The sequence below is a fragment of the Hylaeus anthracinus genome, unplaced genomic scaffold (assembly GCF_026225885.1).
Source record: "Hylaeus anthracinus isolate JK02 unplaced genomic scaffold, UHH_iyHylAnth1.0_haploid 3, whole genome shotgun sequence".
In the NCBI taxonomy this organism is placed as follows: Eukaryota; Metazoa; Arthropoda; class Insecta; order Hymenoptera; family Colletidae; genus Hylaeus; species Hylaeus anthracinus.
This window is the reverse complement of record NW_026535284.1, coordinates 15,004,873-15,025,797: the sequence shown is the minus strand read 5'-3', so window position 1 is coordinate 15,025,797 and position 20,925 is coordinate 15,004,873. Positions and strand designations below refer to the sequence as shown.

The window sequence follows — 20,925 nt, the reverse complement described above, 5'->3', positions numbered from 1 at the left end:
AAATGTTATATACCGCGTTTCCAATTTATTTTTGCGCGCATAATCGAACCTCAAGATTCACGCTACCCGTCCCGCGACACACTGTACAATACAGATGCATTAAACGAATTCGATATCGTTACCAATCGTTTCTACGGATACGTTAACCTCTCGTATAAATTTAACAACTGTGCTCGCCGATTTTCACCGAGACAATCACTCGTTAATTTCAGCCGATTTATCGAAACGAACGAAAGGCACGGAAGATACTTTTATTGTCAACGGTATAAACATCGCGTCCGGAAGAATTTCTTCGTCTGATATCGCGCGACTAGATCGACGGATTAATTACTTGACTACGAAACATAATTAATCTACGCTTAATCGAAATTGATAACGTTACGTCAAGAAATGATCAAGTATAAATGATCGCTAAGGACGTTGAATTCATCGTATAAGCAACACGTTGACAATCGTCAATTCCTTCCTTTATTTGAAATTTTATGGAGCTGAGAAGTTTCTAACAAAGAAAATTGTCAGATGCGGGTAGTAAGATGAAATCTTTCGAAGCCGTGTCTACAATCTCCATACGAGGCTTGTATGTGCGACGCTCTCGATGTAAATATCGTCCTTTAACGACCTTAACGTCCTTGGCGACGCGTCGAAGGGGTGGTTGGACGTGGTCCCATCTGTGGAATTCTTCCTGAAATGCACGCGATCGACGTTCGTGTCGTACGGTAAATTTTCCTTCGAGTGTTTCCTCGAATTAGTCTAATTAAATCAACTGATCGAATTATTTGTATAATTTATGTTTTATCCGTAAGGTCGATCGCACGCGAGCGCAACCGTGTCAGTTTTCGAACCGCTCTGAAACTAGTTGCGTGCGACCGTGGATCTAGGTGAAACAAAGAGCGCAAACGGTTCGCAATACTAAAACAAAAACTAAACTAAAACAAAAATCGGTTGCGCCCGTGTGCGATCGGCCTACGCGTAATTACTCTAGTCGATACGCCGTGAATCCAAAGAAATATTTAAAAATAGTAAATAAGACCATGCGACAAACTAACGCTATTTTATTATTTCGTTCCAGCGATGAAAACCTTATCGCGTTACAACAGGGAAATGTCTTACTCACCCATAAACCTCTTCTCGGCATTCGAGTACTGACCGGTAAGCGGATCCATCGTTTCGCCGTAATCAAAAGCATTGGTATCTTGTATTACAGAGAACGGGTACTGGTCGGTGAAACCGTGCCGCCTTTTGAATCTCATATCGTTGGAATCGATCGGCTTCTTGAAGCTGCTGTTGGCCAGACGACGTGAAAGGATACTTAGAAGCACGTATCCGGGAGTTTTGACTGCCCTCTTCGTGAATGTAGGCCAGGCCATATTTTTCCTCAGACTAGCGATACTTTTTTTGTTGGCATAGGGTAGTCCGTAGTCTCTGGCTATGGACGCAACGTTCCTCTTGCCATTCGGAGGTAGCGCGAAAGTTCTGGCTATGGACGCAACGTTCCTCTTGCCATTCGGAGGTAGCGCGAAAGTTCTGGCCAGAGAAGCGACGTTCCTTTTCCCGGTGAGACGAGCTGCACGGTCGTCGATGTTATTTCCCTTGTTTCGTGGCTCGTAGTCGCGCATCAGCGACGCGATGTTTCTTCTACCTGGAGGCAACGCGAAGTCTCTAGCCAGGGCGCCGACGTTTCTCTTCTCCGCTGGTGAATCCGACAGGAACGCATCCGGATCCGAGCCCTCGTTCCCGTTCGTGACCAAAGAATCCAGAGGAACCGCGGCCCCGATCGGTCCGGTTTCTTCGCTGTCGATCAAAAGTTATCGAAGTCAAGGAAATCTTTTTACGGCAAGTACGAAACAAGTCCGTGTCGTTGAACGGAAACACGCGCCGGAAATACGCACAGGCGCGCAACGGTTTCAACAAAGAACAATCTCGAGAATAATAAAGAATAACAAAATACATCGATGAAATCAACATAAAGCGTCGAGCCGATAACGAAAAATCTTGGTATATCCGTCGTTTCGATGCCGTATATATACGGCCCTCGTACCAACAGGTCGTCGAGTAGTCGCCGCACGGTTGCCGCATATATGCGACTGTCTTGCGACGCTCGACGCGAAAGGGTTGGTACGAAGATAGTACGAGATAGTAGAATGCTATACGTACGACCGATCGAATCGCTTACTTGGAAACGAAGGTTCTCTTGTCTTGATCCTCCTGGTTCTCGTCGAGACGATCCTGAATACTGATGGGTAGATCGTCGTTCTTAGCTAGCACCGAGATGCTTCTTTTCTGTGATTTCGACTGCAACTCGCGCGTATTGATCTCCTCGTTATCGTCCAAGAGACGTCCCGGTAGATCCGGTGGTTTCTGCGTTCTTCCTATCGCGCTGAGATGACCGCGTAAGCCCGGATCTTTGAACAGTTCCAGGTAAACTCTGCCAGGTAAACAAATTTCTGCGTCGCCCTCGCTGTCTTCGGTAAGGGCCTTTAAATGCGCCGTGTCGTCGCAACTTCTCGCGCCCTCGGTCACTCCCGCCATCCTCGAATACGCGGCCAAGTTCGAACTGACTTCTGGCAAACGTAAAAGGACTAGGAAAACTTCTTTAGGTACGCACTGGGTGCTTTCCTCGTCTTGGCATTTCACCTGTGTCGCAAAACATTTTCGATTACTTCCTGGATCGGGAGATCTCGTTCGTCGCTGGGCCCTCGTTACGTTCCGGAGTTTCCACGAAGATAAACGTTTCCACGAAAAAAAAAAAGGACGAACTTAATCGAGGCTACTCTAATCGTCGATCGATGTCGGTTACGTTTGAAAAAAAAAGAAAGAAAAAAAAAAAGAAAAACAGAAAATTAAAGGTATTCGTAACAACCATGCATGTCCCATCGCGGAAGGATTAACTAGCGATCCAGATCGTTATAACCAACGGGTGTCTAGACGAGATCTACGATATCGATAGATTGAATTTTGCAGTGTAAACGTTCTATTCTTACGAGTCACGAGAGTACGACTCCGTCCTTTTTTATTTGAAACATTCGGAAAAGTTATTATGATACGGTGAAATAATAATCGAATAAATCTTTATTATGGGGAGATTCTAGTCCAAGCCAAGAAATTCTCTTATACGTCGTCTCTTATACGTCGTTTCTTATACGTATCATAAATTGTAAAGCGTAGCAGTGAACCACAAGACGGATTTAAATATTTCAATTGAAATAATTTGATTGCGTTGGAATGCAAGTGCAATGATTAAAAAAAAAAAGAAAAAAAAAGAGAGAGAAAGAACCGAATGCAAGAAACTTACCAGAGGAAGATGAACCACGTTAACGACGGAGATGTAAAGTAGAAGACCGATGAAACATCTTTTACTCGAGCCCATTTCGGAAAAAGTACCAGTATCCCTTCGAGGTGGCTCTTTAAATATGAATACCGTTTCATAGCGCGTTCTCTTCTTTATATAGAGCGCGCTTCAACCTGCGCAGGCGTATCAACCCACAGAGCGACACCCACATCGTACGTATCCTAAACGCACCATCGTTGCCGACAGCTCCGTCGGGCGAACTATGCAATATGCGTATACTCGAAGCCGTGAAGAGAAGAAAAAATATATAAAACAGAGGCAGAGGAGAGATGCGTTTTTTAACAATGACTAGGTTAATATGCTGTGGGTTTATTGCCGGTGGAAAATGAAAGGTTTCGTTCTTCTGTTTTCTCTCTTCTTCTTCTTCTTCTTCTTTTTTTGTTTTTTTCTTTCTTTCTTTGCATAAAGGAAATAGCACCGTATCGGCGCTTTGAACTGTTTTTATTTTTCCACTCGCGAAAATGAAAAGTATCGAGAACGACGTTCGACTAAATTAGTTTTAGAGAACTATACGTGTATACGAACCTTTCGATTTTGTCTTCGGTATTAGTTAAGGGATAGTAAGGATCTCTGGTAGAGCGGGGATGACGTAGAAAAATGTAGGATGACTTTTTTTTTTTTCTTTTTTACAATGAATCCACTCGAGGTAGGTATTGCAATATTTATTTTAAGGTACCGACAGTGCACGTAGCATTTTGAATATCGCGTATTGATTATGACGGCATCATTTTGAGATATACAGGGTGTCGCAAAAGTCGGGGAGGAGCCGGAAATGGGGGGTAGCTGAGACGATTCTGAACAACAATTTCCTTTGCAAAAATGTCGGATGGGGCTTCGTTAAGGAGATATCAAGCGAAAACCCTGACCAATCAGAGCGCGCGTAGACCGTTGGAGCGGCCGCGGTAGCGAAGGCTACGCGCTGGCGACCGCGCTTGTACGCGAACAAGTCACTCGACGTGCATAGAAGGACATTGACGCTGCCGCCTAGCGCGTAGCCTTCGCTACCGCGGCCGCTCCAACGGTCTACGCGTGCTCTGATTGGTCGGGGTTTTCGGTTAATATCTCCTTAACGAAGCCCCATCCGACATTTTTGCAAAGGAAATTCTTGTTCAGAATCGTCTCAGCTACCCCCCGTTTCCGGCTCCTCCCCGACTTTTGGGACACCCTGTATAGCTGACGTCAGAGAGACAGGAATTGTATTTTGACTCTAGTTTCGTTGGGAGTATATAATTTCAAATATAATTGAAAGCGTGTCTCTGGTTTCGATCCAGTAAATCTAATCCTTCAAATAAGATACGTAAGATGCGACTACCTTTACAGATTTTAATGATTGAAAATAGTGATGATATATGTCGAAATAAAATGACGAAAAGTAATTCGATATTCGTTTGAATTAAATGTTTCTTTCATGTGAAATGTATACGTCACATAACGTAAAAATAAAATCGAATAACCCGAGCAATAAAAAAGAATGGAACAGTTCGAACGTGATCTAAGGCTGCCGAATTGTTTAACCCTTTGTGGACGGAAGCATTTGTTCGAGAAATATTATTTATATGTATAACCTTATGCACACGAAGCATCTGTTTTCTACTTGACTCGACCACATCAAGGGATCATGCTAATCAATCAGCCTTGTGTAATGTATGGGATGCATCATTGCCCCAGAAGAATGAGTAGTAGCACAATTGTTGATAATTAACGTTTATTATTCATTAAATTTATTCCAATAAATTATTTCCATATATACGAGCATATAGGCGAGCTAATGGACCCACGAATAGTATAGCCATCTAGCGGCGGCACTCGAACTAATTTTTCCCATATATTTACATTTTTTCTTTTTTTACATATTCTTATATTTTTTACATCGTAATCACTGTACTACACAATATTTGAACTACTAATTGTTGATTTATACACTAATAATTAACTGATATCAAGTTTTTGAAATAAATAAAAAATACCTAAAAATGTGGGCCATCTCTTAGGAATCCCCCCAAGTTTGTCGTGAATTTCTTTCTACCTAGAACCGCTAGGTGGCGCCACTAAAATAAAAATATTCAAAACCTAAATTACGTGCTTTTCTCTGCATACAAATGTTATGTTATATTCTTTTAACCATAATTTAACTAATAATTGTCGATTAGTACGCTAGTAATTGTGTAATGTCTTGTTTTTTTAAATAAATAAAAATACCGAAGATGTGGCACCATCTAGCGGCGTGGTGTGGGAACTATTTCACGACAAGCTTGAGCAGTTCGCCATAGATGGCGCCACATTTCCCGGTACTTTTATTTATTTAAAAAACATGATATCAGTCAATTATTTGTAGATAAATCAACAATTACAAGTTGTATTATAATAATTACGATGTAAAATTATATAAATATCCTGAAGAAAGTAAAATATGTACAGCATACGTTTTGGAAAAAAATCCCCTAGAATCACTCAACAGTTGCACAACTCGTGACTTTATAGAATACAACCAACGACCCAACACATGCATGCGTTTGTACACATTTGTACATGCATTCACGCTATTCACGGTGATACAGGTCATACTCCTCACAAGTTACACGATCATACACGATACAAAATCGGGTTGAGAAACGTCAGAGTTTCTCCTGGTTTCGTCTCTGCGATAGACTGTACCTATATCTTTTCCATTATTTGGTTGACTTACGGTTGTTTAAGTCTAGGCTAGCTCAGGCTAACCTCTTGGTTGATGCCGAATGTTACGATTTTCGTCTAAAAGGCAAGAATTAATTTCCATAATATACATCGATATTGGTTAGTGTCGAAGTTGGTGACTTTCTCGTACAGGGCAAGAATTAATGTTCTTTGGTATATATCAGTATTTATAACTTCCATGTTATCTGGTTCGTGTAAACTTAGTGAACGAGATTGATATAACACAGTATTACAGCAGACAACAATATTTATTGTTACTTTTATTTATGTATTCTACAGCGAATACCTAGAAGTGTGAATAGAGTTGAAGATAAACAATGTAATTGAATTGGATAACATAACGTATCTTCATAATAGAGCGTAACATTTGTATAATACCAAAATGGCTGGTGACAAGGTAGTCGGCAGTTCTTCGTATATGCCTGGAGAAAAAGGACAACAAATTAGTAATGCAAATTTAAACTTGGAAGACGAATTTATCGAATCTATTGAATATATTCCTTGCCCTGAATTTCAATTTTCGGTAAGTACGTTAAAACATTGTTTACGTTGTTTACTGTGTTAACATTGAATATCGTAAAAAATATGTATTTGGAAATAAATTTTTAATCATACGATTGTTTAAACGTAAAATATTCCACAATAATATAATGCAGACTCATACTTCAATGAATATGTTTTATTTTCAATTTTAGCAAACATAAATATATTGCTTTTTATGAAGATTGTACTTTTATAAAAATCTAAATTTGGCAGATATAAGTAAAATGAATATTATACGTTGGTTTGAATAAACCTCATCCATCATAGCTATGTACAATTTGACCTCAGAATGGTAGAATGCATTCAATCATGATTTATCATTTCAGGCAGTAGCTTGTTGTTTCTGCAATGGATATTATGGACCATGTTTTGGTGAACCTGTTTGCCCAACATGTCATGCGTTTTTATTTCCTAATGATATCGGTGTTATGGAAGTTCCCATCTTTAGCGAAGTATGTTGTTTTATTATTATACATATACTACTAACTGTACTAACAAACAATATCAATGATAAGACCAATTACATAGGCAGATTAGATGTAAATTTTTTGTTTTATATGTCCTTCGTTGGTAAAGTTCTCTTAATTTTTGTGTAGGGTCATTTTTTTCCATATATAGCTTACATATAAATCATTGTACTTTCTCATGTGGTTCTACCAAAAATCACATTATTTATAGAACCTTTGTCCACATACTTGTGTGTGATATTAGTTTTCATGTGTTATATAAATACTTTCTTTGAAATATTTACATAGAAAACAGACGACGAAGATTCGGGAAACGACGAGCCAACTGAACTTTACTACAACCACGAAAGAAGAGCAAGTCAGCAACAACAGAATTCCCCACAGAATGCAATTTCAAATGTATCACACGTATCCAATACCTCTAATCATAATTCTCATGTATCTCCACGTAATCAATTGCAAAATGAAAATATTTCAGCCATACAAAATTATCAAAAAGTTCATCATATTATAAATACAAATGCTTCTAAAAGTACATCAGTTTTATCTCAAAATATGAATCTTTTTCATGCTGTACATTCCGGTAAAATACAAGAGATAAGCAATGGAAATAACGATGCGTACCATCATAATCATGATGATAAAGCTTCAACTATGAATTTTCAATGTATGGCAGAAGAAGAGCTACATAGGACGGTTTCGAAGAATCAGGAATTAGAAAATTACCAACATTGCCAATGGAATTACAAAGTACGCGATGATATAGGAGAATCATCAAAATCGTACAATTTATCCGAACGATTAGAGATGTTGACAAATTATAAACGTATCGAACACGAACCTATTAACGAGCCAGGCATAGTGGAACGGCTACCGCCAGAAGTGTTGTTAGTCGTTTTCTCACATTTGGACGATGTTAGTCTTTGGTCTGCTGCAAATGTTTGCCGTAGATGGTGTGGTTTATTATCAACACATATAACACCACAACAATGGCAACAAAACGTAAAATTACGATGGCCCTTGTACAAACCCATAGGGTGTGTTAAAAATTGGTACAAAGTGTATGACTTTCTGGCATCATCTGCACCTTGCAGAACGTGTTTAGCGCAAACATGTTTACGTTCACGATCTTTAAAAATGGAAGAAAATTCCTGGAGAAGAAACCGATTACACAGCGAACTTAAAAGCTTTAGGATAGATCCTCCTGAAGGCATTCAAGCAACACCTTTAGATCAAATGTGTTGCCATTGGCAAGCCACAATAACTGGCCCTGCAGGAAGTCCGTATGAAGGAGGCTTGTTTTATCTTTATTTACAAGTACCATGTAGGTATGTATACAAATAGTTTCGTTAAAACTCTTAAATGTATTAAATGTATAATACATGTATAATGTCGGTTATTTTTTGCTCATTGCTAATTCTTTTTTTAATTTTTTACAGTTACCCTCTGTACCCACCAATAGTAAGATTTCTTACCAAGATACTGCATCCAAATGTTTCTAGGCATGGTGATGTTGGTATAGACTCGATCCATCATAACTGGTCATTAGCATTGACAATATCAAAGGTTTTAATAAGTGTTCAAAGCTTACTTACGGATCCATATTGTCAGGTATATTATATGGATAACTTACTAAATTATTATTATTATTTAAAACTTCTTGTTGTTATTACATTAAGTATTAAGTATTATACTAATAATAAGTGTATGCAATATATAGGTATGCATGGAACCAGAATTGGGTGAAATGTATTTGAACGATCGTGAAAGATTCGATGAAATTGCGAGGGCATGGACATGGCGATATGCTATGCATGATGTCGTGACACCATTGTAAAGAATTTACTAATCAATTATTTAATATATACATGTATATCATTCTATTAGCTTTTTAGTTAATATTTATCAAAAATGTTTAGCGACTTCTAAATCCTTGTAATAATAAATTAATTCGCTTACATTATCAGTAGTTTATTGACTAAGGTATACATAATTCCATATACGAAAATGAAATATGTAATAATATCCTTTACAATACTCTTGTGATCTGACTTTAATAAATAAAGGCAACTCTATTTTACAATATAATGTACAGTTTCCATACATTTTTCTAATTATATAACATTTTATTTTTCTCTAAAATGTTTAATTATAGATATATAAAAATTGTAAACAAATTATGAGGTGAATTAAAATATGTAAATTCCCTTTATTAAAGAAAATTTTAAAATCCTACCTCGGACCTACGAAAAAATTATAATATGTAATTATTTAGATAAGTGAAATCAAACCAGACTCCTAAACGTGCTAATATTAAAAATGGCTGTGCTTTTAGATACTTTCATTTATTTTTGCCCTCTAGGAGAAAGTTACCAACTCCAACACCAATCAAGATCTTGTCCCCTTCAGATCGACGTTGTGGTTGGTACTAAAAGTAATGATTTCTCCTAGAGAGTATGAATTAATTTCGTAAGGACAACACAAATTTAGACCATATAAACGTCTTTACGTAGCTGTAATGACCAACACATACGTGTATTGTTTTTAAAGGCTACAAATAATGAACAATATTTGTTTTTACTCGGATTCGTACTTATATCGTGAACTCTTGTATACTCGTAACTCTTGTATCCCTTTTCTTACCATTGACTTCTTTATTTATTTATATATAGTAATTTTTACGCGAATATGTCTCATTATATTTTTTATACATACTATAGATACTTTGTAGAGTTTCTACATATTATTGAATTTTACATTTTGTCCTGTTATAGTTGCCAATAAATTCACGAATCATAAATGACCGACAAATTGAAGGTTCACTCGTGATTGGTTCAACGTTCTCATTGGTCAACCACTCGACTTTTGTCATGTGATCGTTCCCTATTTATGTTAACATCACTGATACTGCTCGAAATTTTGTGACAAAACAATAACAAACTGTGTCTTGCCAGTGCATTGTAAGGATTTTTGGTGCGTAGCTACGAAAGCTGGCGTGGAAGGAAATTGTAACGTGCATTTTTGTTCTATATCGTCTTCCTTTATTAGAAGTGGAAAACTTCGGGCTCCTCGAAGATTAAACCGAGAAAATTTCGTGAGATAATGTCGTCTAGGAAAAATATTTGCTGACGAAAGTCATGGTCATTTCATGTGCGGGTAGTGATCACACTATGTAACCGTGTATATTGATAGCTTTTATCATTAATCTGTAATAACAAGAACTATGCAAATGTACAAACATTCATCTTAGATTTCACTATTTACTCGACTTCGAAACATAAATCGAATGTTACAAGTGCGCGTGGTATCCAATGTACTTTTCGTCTTGTTTAGCTCGTGTTAAGTTTGATTTAACGTGCTTATGCGATCACGTCTATTTTATCACTTTTTGAAAAATCTAATATTTAAAAGTTGATATTTGAAGTTATACAGACTATATAACTCACTGAAAGAAAGATAATTGGTACGTTTTTCTTCATATAGAGTGTGAAATAACTTGCATTGTATTTTTAGTGTACACGTTAACAAATGTAAAGTCTTCAATTCGATTAATTTTAAGATTTTATTATTAATGGGGGACTCTGGATATATCGAGTTATTCTCAAACACTAAAACTAATCCAATGGATGGTATCGTAAAGCAAGAACCTACTCAAGAGATGGGTTCATCCTCCGCATCGGTACCTATACCAGGTGGACACAGGAGCACGAGGGGTGTATACGATCAGTTTTCACCATCTCCATTGACTATACCTTCAATATGGCCTAATCGACCAGATCTCATAGAATCTCCATTTAAGATGGATTCTGACCAGTTAGATGTTTCTTTTAAAATGGAAGACGATGACATATTTCAAGTGGACAAAGCAGATCTTATTCAAGGACCTACTCTTGCTGAGTTAAATGCTAACGATGACACGCTTCTTGGCGATTTGAATTTTGACGATCTGCTTTTACCAGAAGAGAGGGTCCAACCGTTTAAAGTGGATGCTAATACAACACAATCAATTGGTCCGTTATTCAATGATAACAATACAAGTTTTGCTTCAAGCAGTTTTCCACAATCTGGATCCACATATCGTAATATTTGTCCTACATATATTAATGCACATGGATTCAATCTTAATATAAATGTAAATGTCACTGATAATCTGGAGGCAATTAGTCCAAATGCATTTCCAAGCCCAGGGACGAGTAATGTTGAAGGTATATATATAAATATATATAGGATGTTCTTTTGTGCTTTTTAAGGTATTAGAAAACCAGATATAAGATGATTGTCAATCATTCATTTTCATTACAAAATTATTACTTTTAAAGTGATAATAATAAAGTTTGAACTCACTTGTGTATATAAGTGTATTTTTTAATGGATAACAAAGATATTTTTTTTAAAGGTAATTCAACACCAAGTTCTTCCTCGTCACCACATCCTGTGAACAGGCCTAACGGGCAGTCTGCTCTTCACGAATTGTTAATGAGACGATGTGAAAACTCTTTTGACATACCTACATGTGGACAGCTAGACAGTGGATGTACGACAAGCAATAAACCTAAAGTTTCTAGATTGTCAATGTCTGCTCCAACTCGAACAATGGTATTAGAACAGATTTGGACACGTAGAGAACCACGACCACATTTGTTGAGCACTGGTAGTCTGGGCGTTGTTGAAGCAGGTTCAACAAGTAGTTTAAGTACTGGAGAAGCATTGAGTCCAGATCCATGCTACCATACCGATCATCTTAGTCACGATGAAGGTTACGAAGATAGCGACGATGACAGTGATCATTATGATGATTACAGTAGTGATAATGGTAATTCGATCTTTATAAATTAATATTGCATTCATATTGGCCGTTTTTACTAAAAAGTTTTAGTTTGGCGCATCAACATGTAGATTTGAGGATAAAAGTAAATACCAATAGTTGTAATTGAAATGCATATTTTTGTAGATACAGGTGGCAGTGATGGTGAAGATCAAAGTACTGGAAGTAAAGTAGGAGGCAGTAGTGTGGATTCAAGTCGGGAAAGTAAACACAGTAAAAAGGAACGATATTTTTGGCAATATAATGTACAGGCAAAAGGACCAAAAGGGCAGAGACTCGTTGCAAGGGCACGTCTCGAAGATCCACATATTTTAAATGAAGCTACGGATCCCGTTTTTAGTCCTCACTGTGCTCTTCGTGGAATCAAGCATAGTGGAAAGGCACGGAAAGGAGACGGGAATGACCTTACTCCGAATCCACGAAAATTGTATAGTATTGGGCGTGAATTAGATAAACTCTCTCGCATTATAAGTGTTATGACACCAGTGTCGGAGTTACCATTTACAGCGAGGCCTAAAACGCGCAAAGAAAAGAATAAGCTTGCTTCTCGAGCATGTCGTTTGAAAAAGAAAGCTCAACACGAAGCGAATAAAATAAAACTACATGGCCTTGAACAAGAACACAGTTGAGTACTTATAGTTAGACTTGTATGTAGAGGAATTAGCTTAATAATAATTATTTCAATTTCATTAATAAATGAATAACTTTGTTGCAGAACGATTAATTCAAGGCATATCTCAGGCAAAACAAACGCTTGCTGCAAAGTTAACGGAACCTAATCCCGAAAATCAAGAAGAGTTGACACGTCAAATGGAAAAGTGTTGCAAATTGGCTACCAGTTAGTATTGTCAGATTTTTACATAGTTCTTAATGATGTTTAATAATCGTACCGTATTAACATTCCATTATTTATACTGCATTTTTTGTTACAGAGATACGAATAGCGAATCATTCAACTGAATTTGTCAACAGAGTATTAGATAAAGTGCGCGCAGGCGTTCATGATGGCGGCATCGATGATTTTTAATATACCAGGATTATTTGCTATAAACATGCATTCATATGTGCGCATACAAAAGCGCGAGAAAGAAGCGATGTGCAATGTTAACGGTCTATCGTAAATCAGAGACTGTGCGTTTCTACGTGCAAATCGGGAACCAAATGCAAAATGACCAACAGTTTGGATCTAAGTCTATTTGAATGATTTTACGAAAAGTAATTAAACGTAAGATAAATATCAGTACTTTATTGTACTAATTAGAGGTTAATATATTCTCACATTTAACTTTTATTCTTCACAGTAATTAACGTGGTCTATATCGTTCTGAGTGAAAATATTAAAATTTGATTTTACTCGGTATACAATTATAAATTGCTAATATACATTATGAACCACTGGTTTCCAATTCTATTTGCGATAAATAATTCTGTTGATTTATTTGCTGTAATGAATGTATGGTAATTATTTAGAAATTTTTCCTCCTCGCCGATTTTGATGACCTTGAAATGTGTTGTCACGGTCATTAAAATCCGTGAGAGGGCAAACTTCTAAATGATCACCGAATTTATATAACAATCATACACTTCATGTCAATGATGGATATATATTTTTTGTACGTTACTTGAAATTGGAAATTTATCATCGATTCTCTCTCGCCGAGGCGCTGCATTCCTATTTCCCGTTTCTCTGCCTCTTTTCTTTCTTTATCTTGTATATAACATGCGATCGTGTATGTATGTATGAAGGGTGGGTGTTGGTGTGCTCGTGTACTTGTGTATATGTGTATATATAAGGTAAGAATAACATTGCTCTGAATTTCACAATATTATTCCACACACTAAAATAATTAGAGAAATGTAGTATTTTGATTGATCATAATAACGTTAAAACAGTTTTATTTTATTTCAGCATTTTATTTTCTTTGCAATTGATATATTTGATGTTCTCGAATTTTCGTATTTTTTACTGCACACGAAACAGTTCTCGATTTAACTCTATGCGTATCATCGGATATAAAATTGCTCTAAATTTTAATCTAAAAATACTTTTTTTTTTTTAAATGTAAATCGTTTTTTATAATCAGACAAAAATTATTTTTAATACATTAATGAATTATTCTTCTTCTATAATTTCATTTAATATTTTATTGTTCCAATCAACGAACTTGTAAGTATACTAACTGTAAGTACAGTTTGAATTAGATAATTCATTTTAATCGTTCATTTTATCACAGGTTGGATTCTATGTTTTGGTAATGCAAATGGTATTGATATAAAATTATATTACTGCATTTGATAACAGTCTGAACTGATCTATAATGTACGTAAATAACCGAAGATAAAATACGTAATTTCATAATTGTTATTTTTGTAAGAATTTTGACAAAGTTTTCTTAATTATTCAAGTGTGTAGAATAAAGTTGCGAATCTTAGCACATAACTTTTTCTCGTCTTTAAAAATGCAAATACGCGAGTTGAGTTGTATATAAAACTTTTTTATAATACGAAGTATTTGTTACGTCCGTAATAAAGTTTACAGTACTGTTCTCCCTTTGCGTGCACTCGCAAAAATACCATTTAATGCAATCTTCCCCGATAGGAGATGCATAAATATTTAATGTCAAGTATCCAGTATGTACAGGCTTTTTTCTTTTGATTTAAACTTATTAATACAGAATTTTTCATTGTTGCCATACAAAATACTATTCGAAAATCATACAAGCTGTAGAAAATAATATTGAGATAAAATTTGTTTTTAGATGCCTATTTACGTTAAGTTATTTGTAAATATTGCTTGAGATTTAGATTTAAATATATAGTATCTTCTGTCATTTTCTTAACAGTCTCAAGCATGTTTCTTGAAAGTGGCAGCCATAAAGTAAACAGTTCTAAAACAAGAAACTGTATGTTAGCATACATATGTACTGTACATTTATATATTATTTAATATATGATTATATTTATAGGTTTTTGGTGACTTTTGTATGTAAACGGTACATGCTGAATAATTTAATTTCAGCAGGAATGTTACTAATAATTCAAAAATATTGTTCTAATATTTTTATATATTTTATTATACACGTATAAAAAGTAAATTGGTCCAAGTTATTTTGATATTATTAAGTGTACAAATTTCTCTGTTAATACTTGAAAAGATCAAGCCTCTTTTCAATTAATCGATATAAAATTGTCTCCTTTTGTTGTCAGTTATCCTTTATTGTCAGCTTTTAATTGTAATTTCTGTAATACTCTGCAATTTCCATCGAGATTATCGAAATCATAAAATTGGATTCTAGTGGAATGTATAAGTTGATGATTATCGCATCACTAAACCAAAATGTAAATTTTTATTAGTAATTATAATTTGACGTGATACTGAAATTATATTAAAGTTAATCCAAGAAAACTAATAGTTATGTTATATATATTAAGAGTATATATGGAATTTCATATTTCAAATGTTTTTACGTTATTAGGGATTTCAAGTTAAGTCATAATCTATGACTCCTAAAACATATATATATATATATATATATATATATATATATATATATATTCTTTTAATTATTCTAATTGTTTCAAATGCTACAGCGCACTGGATACTTGAGATACTTTCAACATTTGAATGGAATTCTATCTATAAAATAAAAGGGTCACAAGTACAACATATATTTTTTTACATTTCACTTTTAAATAATACAATATTTATAATACTTGAAATTGTATAAAATTATTATCATCAATCATTATCACCATAAACTGTAAGTTTTTTTTAATTTTGTTCTATCATTAATAGATGCATGTTACGTGTTCTTGTTATAAACAACAGTCTGACTTGTTAGATATTTATTCTTATAACGATGATATTGATAAAATTGGAAAAATATTAAAGAAATCAAGTTTATCGTTAAGTTTGATAATTCCACGATTCGGTTATGCGATTCAAAGAGGAGGAAGTTTGTGGCTACCATAAGAGCGTCTCCGTGAATATCTTTGATAATTTCATCTACCTCAATGCGAAATGTTATACCTAAGCATAATATCGAAATAATATAATATTTATTTTATTATAAATGATGTATTAGATATATTTGATATTAGGTTAAACCATACAATTAAAAGTAAGGTATGTCTTCATTTAATAAAAGATAATATATAATGGAAATAACAAGTTATCTCTTGCTTTATTCCCATTCGAAAAATAAAAGTTCAAAGGAATAGAACTTCATGAATCCCAAAATCATAATGAAAAGATTCTGATATAAGGGATCTATTATTTTTATTGGTCTATTTGTTTGTATACAATACAGATAGGTATAGTATACAAGAATGTACGCTCTGATAGAACGTTGTAACATTTTCATTAGTACTGATTTTTTAATATTTCTCTTAAGCTAATTAATTAAGATATTGATAATATTTCGGTTGAACATCTGCGTCCACTTTATGCGAAAGTTTGCCCACTACGTGTACAGTTACGATATTATGTACTTTACGAGACGACTGAATCACCGCTCCGCAATAAGTTCTGAGACTAAAATAATACCCCATTTCTACAGATGTCAACAAAGAATACCCCAAAAAGAGACTTGCAATTCCACCAAATGATACAACTAAATCCATATAACCAAATCGCATTTCTCTCTTATAAACAGCTGTCGGCCAGTTTTTTAAGATAATTCGGTTAACGTTACGTTGCTCTTTTACGATCCCTTTAACACTGTACGACGTATGGTTGCAAGAGAGCCAGCAATCACATTGGATCATTTCGATCCTAGAATCATTTAGGCAGGCGTACTTTGAAAGCGGGCATTCTGTCTGATCGGTGAACGATAAAAACCATGGCAGACAATTACAACGATCGAGTAGTTTCTCGATAAAACAATTGAATTCGCAGTCGTTTAGATTTACACCGTCACGTTTGTAATAACATTCACGTTGTCTGAGGGTTAAGTAGCGAATATCAGAAGTAGCGTGCGTTATGTCGACAATAAATTCAATGTCTATAGGAAAGTAAGGATTTACTAACGGTCTTTCACCTGGTTTCGGGGTCGCATCGATGTTTTGAGACACGTAAAGCCTGCAATTTGAAACACTTTTAATAATAGAGTAATAAATTTAATAATAAATAATTATAATTAACCCTTGTAATGTACAGTAACGCTCATCAGGATGAGACGAAGTTATCCCCACCATTTTTTTGGACCTTTGAGTCTGGACACGCGACAAACCGTATCTCAGGTTACTAATGACTGAGTCACCCAAGCCGAAAAGTAAACATTTCCTATTCGTTCTTGTAATTCTCTACTCGCTCTAACCGATTCTTACTTACTCTTACTACTTTATATTTTCTTCCGCAGAGTAAACATAGCTGAGCGACCTGAGCAAGCGTCGCTTCACGAGGGAAGATGGGAACGGATCGAATTACGATTTTCTTGTCCACCGTGTTGGGACGGTACATTTCCAATTAAGTCTCAACCTGATAGACGTTGCTGTACTTATATGCATATATAAATATTGAGCGCGTATATGCATAGTATTACCTCCAAGGATAGATTAAAGTCTCGAACTGAAGACTCCACGCGGTATCCACGATTGTAAGAGGTTCCACCGCTTTGAATTTACAACAGGCACCCACAGAAGTAAGAACTTTCATAAACAATGTATCGCATGATCCTTTTATTCCTCTGAAAATAAATAAGGATTGTTATTTTTTCTGTATGAATGGGGATACCTTCTAAAGTATCGTTAGAATTTCTTTATATAAAATGATTTATTATTGAAACATAAAAATGATATTGGGTTGCATTTACTTGTATGAACAGTTCCTGATAACATCATCGCAGTTAGGTGCCATCATCTCAAACGTACTATGGAAATTGTGTGTATTTTGATAAGCTGTGTCGAACCCTCTTAAATCGATGTTTTTTCCCCAAATCCAATTGTATAGTTGTTCATATATGTACATTTCATTCTGCATAAAAATTTATAAGGCATTAGTATTAGCTCCAAGTATGAATTAATTAAAATTGGGGTGAGGAATGGACGCTGGAGCAGTGTGTAGCGTAGCCGACCACCACGCTGAAAAACCGGGTTCGAATCCCGGCCGTCCGCGCCCCAATTTTTCAAAGTGTACGGGCTAATATAAAAAGTATCGAGAGTCTGTGACGTTAAGTAATGGAAAAATAAAATGATTACAATTAATATTGGTGGCGTGTAAAATAATTTACCTCGCGTAAACGAGAGTGATTCAGTTGAGCCCATTCGAAGCAAATAAAAATTGGAGGGAAATCGATATTAATATGTTCCGTCCTTATATCCAATCCGGTTATAGTTGGTTCTGTTTGAAATTTGTTCCAAATTATAGCGATGACAACCAAAGTTGCTGCCAGCGATGCAATCGTCAAAAGGAACCACGTTACTCTGTACATAAACCAATTGTACTTGTACGTAAGAGGTATCAGTGGCACTATATCTAAAAATTGATTGCATCAACTTCCAAATAATATCTCTCTACGCTAATTTATTATACAGTTACCTTTCCCATTTGGGTCGCGTAGGATCCACGAAAAACGGGACACCGTGCAGGGTATTCTCCAAAAAATATTCCTTCGAGCGATACCTCAAACTGTGGCGCACATCTCTCAACGACGGTTTGTAGTTATACTTCATATCGTAATCAACCGGATCACACGAATTCCAGGTATCAACTAGTTTACTTTTACTAAACAAACATTTTACATAATGAGAATAGAGGAATCGATATGCATTCGTGAATTGCATGTCGAGTGCATATACATTATGCAGATTATGGTTATCGGTATCGCCGATGGCGGGTGATAACAAGTTTTCTTTTTACACATTTAATATGCATTTAATGATATGCGTATTAATATATATAATGAAAATTTTCACTGCTTTTAGGAAATTTCTGAAAAACCGTATACCGTCCGAAAGCAGTGATTTTGTTACTATTTCTCGAGTTAGTATAACGAAGAGAAGGTAAATCGGATTTTCGAAATGAAACCGTTGTTCTTGGAAATTTTTGGCGAAGCAAAACAGCTGCCACTAAGAAACTATCGATGATTTCGGTTCGTACGGGTATTGTCTTCCGAGTATACGTTTTCCCAGTTGTATCTTGTCGTTTAAGAATCGGCCGTCGTATGTGAAAATACAAACACTCCTCATCTTCGTGCCAGCTTCTTTATTATTTTAGACCATCCCTCTTACGACCACCATCTGCACGCATACCGACGTCGTTCCGGTCTTTCGGTAGGTACCTAAGAAAATCGACGATCCACAAGTAAAACGGATGTATGCCAACGCTCTTGATGTCTTCTTTGGATCAGATTTCGTTTAAGGGGCGAAACGAGTGGAAGGCGTCCGTAATAATCTAAAATTTGTCTAAACTAAAAACCATAAAAAGAACTTTTTTTTTATTGTACCATCTTGTCTATCTCATGCGTGTTCCACGTGTACCAATAATTTTATCATTCGCTAAATTGATTTCGAATTAACGAAAGTCTCGTTAGCGTTTTATTTGTTGGAAATAGAGTATTCAGGCCGTTTCGCCGATCGAAAATGTTTTACCGATCGATGTTCCGTTCTGTGTGTTATCGACCGTGTTTGGACGTGCGTAGTCGCACGTTTTCTTTTTCCTTCCATTTCTGTCCGATTCATCTAATAAATTATTATCGCAACATTATTTATGCATGCGTGAATATATAAATTTCGGGTTCGTTGTATAAAATTAAACATTAAGATGCTTATTCGATTACTTACTTAATTTTGTTACGTACTGTACGTTGTCAGGCGTAAGATTCGACTAATCATCTCGAACTAATTTCATCGGAACCGATTTAAAACCGAAAGCGATGTAAACACTCGTCGAGAGGGCTGTTGCACCACGACTCGGATCATCGTGAGCCGCTACAATAACAAAAGTTCCCCGAAGATAAGAAAAAAGAATAGGTCGATCCCTTTTGTCAGGGGATTTGTGCGACGTCTGACGCACGGCCGAGAGCATACTTCGAAGAAAAAGAAGTGGCGCTATTCTTGCATCCAGGTGTGAGCCTGTAACGCCAGTGTAAATATACAACACTTACGCCATTCCGACCGGAGCCTCTTCGAAAACTATTATCGTATCCCCCGTTTTCGACTTTGTCGGTCATTCTTTGCTTCCCGATCCATTTCATTTTTCTAATGGGACAAGTTTTTCGTTTAAACGACTAAGCAGACTATCTTCTAGGATTTTATTGTGGAAATGGTAAATAATATCTGAAACAGGACTTTCTCGTAACATTAAGTTATGGTGAAACTACTTGTTTGCATTTTTTGCATTATTTGCAGGTTAGGTACGTATTCGAAACAAAACGTTGACATTGAAACGACATACTTATGAAATCCTAAATAATATATGATATCCAGCGGAAAATGATGTAGACTCTACGTCGTAGAGTCTTGTGTGTCGTAAAAAATAATACGTTGATGGGCATGTATGGATGTATGTGTGACCAATGCCTGACCGTAACGGCTTGTTTGTGTTAGACCTTCTAGGTGACGCTTTTTTTGAAAGTTCTTATTTATGGACCGATTCGACTCAAATTCACACCATATAATATTTGAACAAAAAGAACGTCTTTGGCGAAATTTGGACTGGATAGGTGGAACTAGATATTATACAATAAGAATAGTATTAGGGCGCAGCTAATAATTTATAACATTTTAATCATTTTGTTTTAGAAAATCGTGAGACTTAACAAGACTACATGAATGCGAGCACGTTCATAGAGGAGTTTGTGTGGTCGTGATTGACTCGTTTATCGCGATCAGAAGCTGTAAAGTCACGTTATTCACGAACTTCGGAATGGAGTGGGGAAATGGCGCTCAGTTGAACAGCGCCAAGTGCGTATCAAACACACAGCAGCATATTTTGCTTAATTATTCGAGATAACTCCTTCCTTACGGGTAATTGTTTCACAGAGGAGAATTCAATTAATTTTCGTTTAACGTTTCAGATATATTTTAAAGTAAATTTAAAATATTTT

General features: G+C 35.8%; 4 protein-coding genes and 1 long non-coding RNA gene across 20 annotated transcripts; 3 read left to right on the top strand and 2 right to left on the bottom strand.

Annotated features, from left to right (window-relative positions):
* Positions 1–469: 469 nt before the first annotated feature.
* Positions 470–4,080, bottom strand: LOC128893714 (neuropeptide-like 1). Of its 2 annotated transcripts, XM_054154905.1 has the most exons (5): positions 3,293–4,080; positions 2,174–2,634; positions 1,640–1,791; positions 1,115–1,564; positions 470–682 (listed from the first exon to the last, which is right to left on the bottom strand). In XM_054154905.1, the coding sequence occupies exons 1-5, from the start codon at positions 3,365–3,367 to the stop codon at positions 621–623; spliced, it is 1,200 nt and encodes a 399-aa protein (XP_054010880.1). In that variant the 5' UTR covers positions 3,368–4,080; the 3' UTR covers positions 470–620. The 2 variants fall into 2 exon arrangements, with proteins under 2 accessions (XP_054010880.1, XP_054010879.1); XM_054154904.1 differs by having other exon boundaries at positions 1,115–1,791; positions 3,293–4,079.
* A 1,805-nt stretch (positions 4,081–5,885) lies between these two features.
* On the top strand, positions 5,886–9,107 carry LOC128893706 (uncharacterized). 3 transcript variants are annotated; one of them, XM_054154879.1, is made up of 6 exons: positions 5,886–6,107; positions 6,323–6,566; positions 6,913–7,038; positions 7,342–8,381; positions 8,493–8,664; positions 8,774–9,107. In XM_054154879.1, exons 2-6 carry the CDS (start codon positions 6,426–6,428, stop codon positions 8,888–8,890), a joined length of 1,596 nt encoding a protein of 531 aa, XP_054010854.1. In that variant the 5' UTR covers positions 5,886–6,107; positions 6,323–6,425; the 3' UTR covers positions 8,891–9,107. The 3 variants fall into 3 exon arrangements, with proteins under 3 accessions (XP_054010854.1, XP_054010855.1, XP_054010853.1); XM_054154880.1 differs by having other exon boundaries at positions 5,886–6,196; XM_054154878.1 differs by having other exon boundaries at positions 5,886–6,231.
* Positions 9,108–9,950: 843 nt separating this feature from the next.
* Positions 9,951–14,973, top strand: LOC128893704 (uncharacterized). Its single transcript, XM_054154870.1, has 6 exons — positions 9,951–10,516; positions 10,613–11,258; positions 11,450–11,866; positions 12,005–12,502; positions 12,594–12,716; positions 12,811–14,973. Exons 2-6 carry the CDS (start codon positions 10,625–10,627, stop codon positions 12,903–12,905), a joined length of 1,767 nt encoding a protein of 588 aa, XP_054010845.1. The 5' UTR covers positions 9,951–10,516; positions 10,613–10,624; the 3' UTR covers positions 12,906–14,973.
* A 1,173-nt stretch (positions 14,974–16,146) lies between these two features.
* Positions 16,147–20,426, bottom strand: LOC128893709 (sodium channel protein Nach-like). 13 transcript variants are annotated; one of them, XM_054154883.1, is made up of 8 exons: positions 20,274–20,426; positions 19,661–20,155; positions 18,978–19,558; positions 18,417–18,602; positions 18,109–18,301; positions 17,692–17,852; positions 17,422–17,565; positions 16,147–16,958 (listed from the first exon to the last, which is right to left on the bottom strand). In XM_054154883.1, the coding sequence occupies exons 3-8, from the start codon at positions 19,064–19,066 to the stop codon at positions 16,277–16,279; spliced, it is 1,455 nt and encodes a 484-aa protein (XP_054010858.1). In that variant the 5' UTR covers positions 19,067–19,558; positions 19,661–20,155; positions 20,274–20,426; the 3' UTR covers positions 16,147–16,276. The 13 variants fall into 13 exon arrangements, with proteins under 13 accessions (XP_054010858.1, XP_054010865.1, XP_054010859.1 ...); XM_054154890.1 differs by lacking the exon at positions 20,274–20,426 and having other exon boundaries at positions 16,147–16,820; positions 16,908–16,958; positions 19,661–19,930; XM_054154884.1 differs by lacking the exon at positions 20,274–20,426 and having other exon boundaries at positions 18,978–19,287; positions 19,324–19,558; positions 19,661–19,905.
* On the top strand, positions 20,398–20,916 carry LOC128893721 (uncharacterized). The gene is made up of 3 exons (XR_008461397.1): positions 20,398–20,541; positions 20,621–20,782; positions 20,896–20,916. It is a non-coding gene; the product is annotated as an uncharacterized LOC128893721 (long non-coding RNA).
* Positions 20,917–20,925: the final 9 nt, after the last annotated feature.

Excerpts from the sequence above, each read along its gene's own strand:
- LOC128893704 (XM_054154870.1), top strand. The coding sequence starts at position 10,625 with ATGGGGGACTCTGGATATATCGAGTTATTCTCAAACACTAAAACTAAT. Across the intron at positions 11,259-11,449 it reads AGGGACGAGTAATGTTGAAG|GTAATTCAACACCAAGTTCT; the intron begins GTATATATATAA and ends TTTTTTTTAAAG. Across the intron at positions 11,867-12,004 it reads TGATTACAGTAGTGATAATG|ATACAGGTGGCAGTGATGGT; the intron begins GTAATTCGATCT and ends ATATTTTTGTAG.
- LOC128893706 (XM_054154879.1), top strand. The coding sequence starts at position 6,426 with ATGGCTGGTGACAAGGTAGTCGGCAGTTCTTCGTATATGCCTGGAGAA. Across the intron at positions 6,567-6,912 it reads GCCCTGAATTTCAATTTTCG|GCAGTAGCTTGTTGTTTCTG; the intron begins GTAAGTACGTTA and ends TTATCATTTCAG. Across the intron at positions 8,665-8,773 it reads TTACGGATCCATATTGTCAG|GTATGCATGGAACCAGAATT; the intron begins GTATATTATATG and ends TGCAATATATAG.
- LOC128893714 (XM_054154904.1), bottom strand. The coding sequence starts at position 3,367 with ATGGGCTCGAGTAAAAGATGTTTCATCGGTCTTCTACTTTACATCTCC. Across the intron at positions 2,635-3,292 it reads ACGTGGTTCATCTTCCTCTG|GTGAAATGCCAAGACGAGGA; the intron begins GTAAGTTTCTTG and ends TTTGCGACACAG. Across the intron at positions 1,792-2,173 it reads AAGAGAACCTTCGTTTCCAA|CGAAGAAACCGGACCGATCG; the intron begins GTAAGCGATTCG and ends TTTGATCGACAG.
- LOC128893709 (XM_054154883.1), bottom strand. The coding sequence starts at position 19,066 with ATGAGGAGTGTTTGTATTTTCACATACGACGGCCGATTCTTAAACGAC. Across the intron at positions 18,603-18,977 it reads ATACTCGGAAGACAATACCC|TAAAAGTAAACTAGTTGATA; the intron begins GTACGAACCGAA and ends ATGTTTGTTTAG. Across the intron at positions 18,302-18,416 it reads ACGCGACCCAAATGGGAAAG|AGTAACGTGGTTCCTTTTGA; the intron begins GTAACTGTATAA and ends GTTTATGTACAG.